At 43.6% G+C, this 7,331-nt stretch overlaps 1 protein-coding gene across 1 annotated transcript in view; it reads left to right on the plus strand.

Annotated features, from left to right (window-relative positions):
* The first annotated feature begins 4,646 nt into the window (after nucleotides 1-4,646).
* The window catches only part of LOC104952370 (phosphatidylinositol 4,5-bisphosphate 3-kinase catalytic subunit gamma isoform-like), a 24,244-nt gene continuing 21,559 nt past the window's right edge, over nucleotides 4,647-7,331 (plus strand). Inside the window, exons 1-2 of the mRNA XM_010779181.1 lie at nucleotides 4,647-4,734; nucleotides 6,942-7,320. Of these exons, the coding sequence (XP_010777483.1) occupies nucleotides 4,647-4,734; nucleotides 6,942-7,320 (467 nt within the window). The remainder of the gene's footprint in view (nucleotides 4,735-6,941; nucleotides 7,321-7,331) is intronic.

Below are 7,331 nucleotides of genomic sequence, written 5' to 3' on the forward strand. Positions count from 1 at the left end.
CTCATCACCTGAATCTCCTCCTAGAGCACCATTGAGTTCTTTGTAACCAAATATCTCTCAGAGGGGCGTGGGGAGGGGTTCCTTATTTTCATCTAAAGTAACAGACAGAGAATCAGCACTTTGGAAACAGGGCTGAAACAGAGGGGATTATGGGATGCTACAATGCGTGATCTGCTTGGTATTTGGAGCCAAACACTTCAGAGACAGGTTCTGTATATATCTGAGACCTATAATATATTGATGAAAAACAGTGTGATATTATTTATTATCTAGCCATGACAGTGCTCACCACTGAAACGTCAGCACTCACCTGTGAATCAGTCTGCAACAGGAGTCTCTGTAGCTGCGTCTTGTTCCTGTTGGGGAGCTTTGAGGATTCTAATGGATTGATTGTTCTCTTTATTTTGTAACACAATGATTTAGCCGTGTTTAAATCCATGTCCACATATTCCATATGGCACTCTTATAGTCTGTTTAGCTAAAAGGAGGTACTGCAGATTCTTTTCACACACAAATTGAGTGCAAGAAATAAGGTTTGAGGTGTTGAAATGTCTTCGTTAGGAGGATCTAAATAAGATGTGTGTATCATGGTTTATATATTTATTCCTGTGTGCCAAGCAACACCTGTAAAACATAAGGTTGACAGAGATGTGAAGTCAGGAGTGTTGAAGAGAAGCAACACCCTGGCTCTTGAACAAAGACGTCCTTCTGCCACGTGGCTTTAAATAAAATACAGGAAGTCTGTATGACAGTTTAGCAGATACCTGTTTCCGTTGTTTCAATTCAGACGGCAGCAAGTCCCAGGCCTCTCGCTTTGAGTAAGTGATAATAAATATTCACCACTAGCACTTTGTATAAGTCTCAAACTGCAGAATTACTGTCTACCATAAAGCAAATTAATACTTGATTAAATTAGTTCCAGCAAGTTGTAAAGGTTTAATTGTCCATTATCTTAGAGGCCTTCAAACTGAAACCACATATGGTTAGGAATCCGATCTTCGAGTTCCTTTAATATTTTCAAAACACTTTAGAATTTAGCTTGATTAAATAACGCTGGTGAGCAAACATCTTTCCCAGCACAGATTATCTAGACTATTGTTAACTCCTCAAGCCAAATGATCAAACTGCACATATAGTAGCTTTAACCTGCAGTTTGTAAACTAAGTGTAACCCAGGTTTGGTGGGTTGAGTTTGCTTTTTTTAACTGTCCACTCACACGATAAAGAGACCACGCAACACAGGGAGTAAGAAGTATATAACCAAGTGTATTCCCTCTGTTAATGTACACATATTTAGAGTCATCTCACTGGAACACTTTACAATAACATTTAGAAAGAACAGGAAGATACTGGGAGGAGTATGCTGGGGATGGAGAAACCAGACGAACGTGGCAGGACAGTGAATTGATGGAGCCTGTCAAATGAAATGGCTTCCATCTCGTCTCTGGCCGTGAAGACAGAATTTTAGATATAAAAGAAATAAAAAAAAGAGATGAAGGATGGACAGAGCCTTGTTCCACACGGTATGGGGACACATGATGTGCCATACAGAGAAAAAGGAATAGATGCAGGACGAAAAATTAGATCGAGGATGACAGATGGAATAAAAGGAGAATTCATGGTTTCATTTCATAATCCAAATCACATTTGCTCAATTACCAAAAGAAAATACATAGACATTTCAGTTTCCCAGAATCATAGTCATTTTTTTCTCCAAACAGGAATGATAGCAGGGAAAACACACTTCTCTTAGTAATGGGATGAGAGTCAAATATTTAGACATTTCACAAACTTTTTTCAGGGTTTTTCTTTTCTTTTCATGGTACAGTGTGGCGTGAGTGCATGAGATATGGGTTAATTGCGTGACCCTCACGCTCAATGCGTGAGTGTTGGCAGCCCTGTTCGCTGTGTATTGCTAAACAAGGAAACGACACCTCCACGGAATTCACAACGTCCCGACCAATCAGAGCACACTGTGCTCACAGGGAGGGTGGGGGCTGGAGCTATTGGAGCTACAATGAGTCCAGACAGGCTGGGGGGGGGGGGGGAGACACAGTCGCTTCTTCAGCTGCAAGGTATGTCTCTCCTCAGCAGAACTCCAGCAATAATTAATTAGGAATTTCTCTAAAATGTCTCTCATGTCACCAGAGAAAAGACTCAAATAAAAAAGAAAAGAGCAAACCAAAGAGACGGAGTCTTGCAGCATGGCTGCATCAGCCGTACTGTTCATGAAGGAGGGGGGGGGGCTGTGTTACTGTTCTGACGTCACAAATCCTAAAGTCTGTCTTGCTGTGCATTAACAGCGTACTCTCCTTTCCACTCGCTCAAGCTTTAGGTCCATAGTTTCTGCAACGTCTATACATATAATCATAATGATATAGAACAGAGTTCATCTTGACTGCTGGAGGTTTTTTCTGTTTTTCGGTTATTAGTAACTGTAAGGACGTGACACAGTTTCTCTTCTGGCCCACTAGGAGGCGCCTCGGAGCCTCGAAACACATGACACAGATCTGCTGGAACAAAGGACGACCAAGGGGGTTGGCCTCAACAAGTTTTTGGCGGCTAAACGTACAAGTTAGCATCCGTTATGTTGGAGCGGTGGTATCTCACATAATTGCTACGTTTAACGTTGTTATGATCATCAATCATCGTATTTTTTGTTTTTTTAAACTCCACAGAAAGAAAAACAGTTTTTATCTCTTTTTCGTAAATGAATACTACATGCTTGAAACACGGCAGAGTTTACGTTGCATCAGCCGCTGAGCACCGGACGAGGAGAGAAACAGAGCGCACGATCCGACGAGAGGAAGAGAGAGAGAGAGATGCAACGGGAGGTAAGAGATCAGAGACGTGGAACACTTCCAGAGGGGGAGGTGGGTTTGACACGATGTTCCTGTAAGCTGGCAGTATATTGATTTTACAGAGCCACGTCGAGTTACTCATTCAAACAGGTGGAAAATAATATGTTGATACTGTCGGAGGGGAACTCGAGCTGACCTCAGAATGAAGGACAGACCATGACACAAATACTGATGGTGGTGCTTTCTACAGTACTCTAGATATTAATTAACCTGTCATGTGCTGACATAAATCACTGTTTTATCAGCATTTGTTACATGGTCGTTGGCACAGTATGTGTGGAGATGTGAGGCCTTTCCTTAATTTCACCCCGTGGTTAACATTTAATAAGAAGTCAAATCAATCTAAGAGATGCTGGAGCAGAAGCATGATGTCACCTGCTGCCTCCCTCTGATTAGACTTGAATAGGTAATGTATGGCCACCAGACAATACTGAGTAGGAAATGAATTGCCCTCTGTTCTGTTTGCCTTTCTCTCCCCCTCCTCTCTCTGGTCTCCTCCCTTCTCTAGGTGCAGCTGCTGTCTGTCTCTGTGTGTCGCGGCGGCTCTCAGACGTAGTACTCTTTGTCTTTGTTCTTCTTGTTCTTGGTGACCGTCTTGGCAGTGCTGGGCTGTTTCTCCTTCACCAGCGCTCCGTTGCTCTGCGTGGCTGAGTTACTGATGTAGTTGCGGCTCTGGTCCACCTGGTAGGACCCCTCGTCGCGGTTGCGGTACTTGTACATAGCGTAGAGCAGGATGAGGATGCAGAGGGCGGCGGCGGCCACGATGCCCACCACCATGCCCGTGGTGCTGCTGGACTGCTGCACCTCCACGGCGCCCGGGAGCCCCCGCTCAGGAGACGTGGGGTCTGGAGTGGGAACATGGGGGAAATTGGGTGGGTATGTTATTCCTGGGACTCTGCGGTGTCCCGGGTCTGAGGAGGGGTGGGCCGGCGGCAGCAGCACCTGGTCCCGGGTGTTCAGTTTCCCAGCGGGGATCTTGTTGTTGCTGCTGCTGCTGCCGCCGGCGGCCGGCTTGATGTGCTGGGAAACTGAACACCCGGGACCAGGTGCTGCTGCCGCCGGCCCACCCNGGTATTTTACCTTGAGTTCTGTGCTAAGTGCGTTAGCATTTTTTTGCTCAGGGCTAATTCAGAGCCTTTGTTATTACCCTTTTGTTTCGTTTAGCTAAAAATTGTTAATATTGTCTGGTAGCTTTGTTTCATCCCGTTAAGTGGGTATGACACATTCATAGCTTATTAAATATTAAGAAGCCCTCAGACGCTGTTTTTTGCAAGATGTTGCGTGAAGTCACCCCATTCAAAGTGAACGGGAAGAAGCGTTGAAGCTTCAACGCACGCCGCCGTGTGGACGGGCCGTAAGAGCATTGAAACGGTAGGCGCATGTTGTGAATCATCACAAGTAAGTAAAAGACGTAAGTCATGTGAGTAACATGTTACAAAATAAACTTAATTGGCATAAATAATATACTGTAAGTTACGTGAAAGACGTAAAGTATAAAAGTAAACGTAATTTTACGTAACTTAATTTGTCTTCAAAAAGATGTTCGAGCTAACGATCCACCCTGACTTCCTCTATAAACTGTTGCTCTTTACACTTTGATTATACTTATATAACTCCCCTTCTTCGCACCCATCATAATTACTAAGGCAATCAAAGTTTCCTGTTTACAATATTTGTAAAAATGGGTGTTAATAAGTTGCAGAAATAGCTAATAGCAGAAATAACTAGGGATGCTTATTTGAAATGTATTTGCTTGTCCAGCTTTACAATGACAAGATCCACAAAAATGTTGAATCCATCACTAATCTCCTGCACAAAATGGAGAACCGAGTCCCAAGGTTTACCATACTCGCTGCTCGTTAGCAGCCGCGATGGTGAGTGTTGTCTTGGATAATTGCAGCTACTTTCCGCTCCATCAATTAGTTTAGCTGTAAAATCGTGAGCTGTGTGTCTGCCTACTCTGTCAGGGTTTCTGCCAATTTAATGCTAGATGATATGTCACTAAAGATGTTATCATCACAGGCAATCAGTACAGGGTAGAAGTTTCCTGTCTAAATCAAAGCTAGCAGGATATTTGACTTTTTTAGTACCACGTAGGAGGAAATTGCATTTCCTGTTATTGATTACACAATCCGTGTTTGCATTTGCATGACATCAGCCATTTCCACTGTACATTTCTCCTGTGTGTGTGTCTGCATGCCTGTATCTGAGTGAGCAGGAGAGGGAGTAACACACACCCTCTGAGGCAGAGCTTTACATCCTGAAAGGTAAGTGGCACTTCTAAAACACCTAGCACTTGATGCATTGAGTTTGACTTAAAGCAAGAGAAGTTCAGTCACAAGCCAAATTACATAAATGAAACCCAAGATCAAATCTATATCTCCTACTAATGAAAACAATCATTAGTTGAAGACACTCTATTTGTCAGAGTTAAATTACACAGTTCCCCAGAGGCATAACTTTGAGACAGACATGAAAAAGAGGCGTAGTGGTAATCTGTCCATCCTGTCGGCGTGCTGCAAACAAGGGTTTGATTTATATCAGGGGACATGATTATGAGCGTCTCAGCTGCAGGGGCCCTGACGGAGGATCATATATCAAAGACACACTGATAGAGCGAGAGGCCTCACGATATATCCAGGCACAGGATCACATACAGCACATCCTCTCTCACACACAAACACACACCTGACTCCTGCCTTTGCTCACCTACTCAGCCAAAATCACTAGTGAGATTAAAATTAAATAAATTCTTCTAAGACTAAAATAGAGCTTCTGAGAATTACCATTTCATACAAAAACATTCATACCTCAAGAATGTTCAAAATTAAGCACTCACACCTGATATTTAAAGTGCACCTATCATGCTATTTTTAGGCAATAGCATAGGTCTAAGATATATAAAAATATATAAAAAACATGTCTNACAAAGGCTCTGAATTAGCCCTGAGCAAAAAAATGCTAACGCACTTAGCACAGAACTCAAGGTAAAATACCCTTATTACTTATCGGATCTGCACGAACAAAATATCGATTAGCAAGCTGAGATTCCACAGATTCCACACATATCATCCCTGAGCGATCAGAACTCGCGGCGAAACGACAACAAACAACAACAAAATGTGCTTTACGGGACCAAATCTGAAAATAAGTCTTACCATTGCTGTTGTTCTGATCAAAAGTTGTGTTCAATGGCATTAAAATGATAAAAACGCTGCTGAAGGTTAATCCAATGGTTAATCCAATGTTTCTGTGTCACTTTGAAATGATTACTGATAATCCATCCTTCGATTTTTATGTCAATACCAGAGTTTTCATATAGCTGCTATCATTCTACTAGAGTGTATGACAGCTTCCGGTTCCGGGGCATTCTGGCTGCACATCACTCATTCACCAATGGGTAATGTTTAGATGGATTTTAGGGACTTCTCCTCAATTTTATTGGCTCTAATGGTTTAAAAGAGGTGTCAATCATCAAAATCGACCGAGGGGGGCCAAAGTGATGATTGACACCTCTTTTAAACCATTAGAGCCAATAAAATTGAGGAGAAGTCCCTAAAATCCATCTAAACATTACNTCTTACACAGCTTTCTTTTTGTAATTTTTTTTTCATGCAAAAATCATGCGGCCAATTTGTTGATGTAAGTGACCTGAACCTCGTGGTTTGCTATCTTATTTAACCAATCACAGCAAGACACTGAGCGTTAGTGCAGTCAGCATAGGTTAGCCTAGCATTAGCAGTGAAGAATAGGCTGTGTAGAGTGATGTTAAATTGTTCAGTGTAATATGTAGTCTACTTTTATCCTGTGTTAGTCATATAGCATGTAGGTCTATGCAGCATAGGTCAGGACAGGTGCAGCTTTATGTCTTGCAGCTAGTATGTATTCAGCTCAGAGTTAGCCAGCATATTAACTTTTTAAATAGAACAGACTAAACTTATATACCTAACCTGATGTAAAGTGTTAGTGCTGTTCTAATTCTGGTGTTCATTCAAGTGTTCTTCTTCTGTTCATCTGGAGGTGGGCTCTCTCCCCGCCGGTCTCTAACACTCTGTTTCTCGTTGTCTCTTTCTTGTCCTAGGAGGTGAATTAGTGTTGCCCATAATAACGGTGGACTCCTTAGCCCCCCCATCCATCGCCACACGCTACCCAGTAATCCCCCCGCCCCCCACCACCTACCGCCCTTTCCTCACCTTGCTCGAAACCACCAAAGAGTCCTTCCCCCTGCCAAACGGCCGGCCCCCCTGCTCCCTGGACCAGGAGGACTGCGGGGAGACCATTGAGGTGTCGGCGTACGGCTCGGGGGAGATGACCGAGTCTGATGACGAGGACTATTACAAAAACTCCCCCCTGGTCACCGACAGGACTGTCCTCCCCCCTCCCCCAGGCGTGGAGGGCAGTGTCCAGAACCCCCGGGACCGCCATTTCTCCCGCTCGCCCAACTCCCACCGCCCCCCCCTGTACTCCACCC

Source organism: Notothenia coriiceps, unplaced genomic scaffold, assembly GCF_000735185.1.
Source record: "Notothenia coriiceps isolate Sejong01 unplaced genomic scaffold, NC01 NC01_scaffold00000339, whole genome shotgun sequence".
Lineage (NCBI taxonomy): Eukaryota > Metazoa > Chordata > Actinopteri > Perciformes > Nototheniidae > Notothenia > Notothenia coriiceps.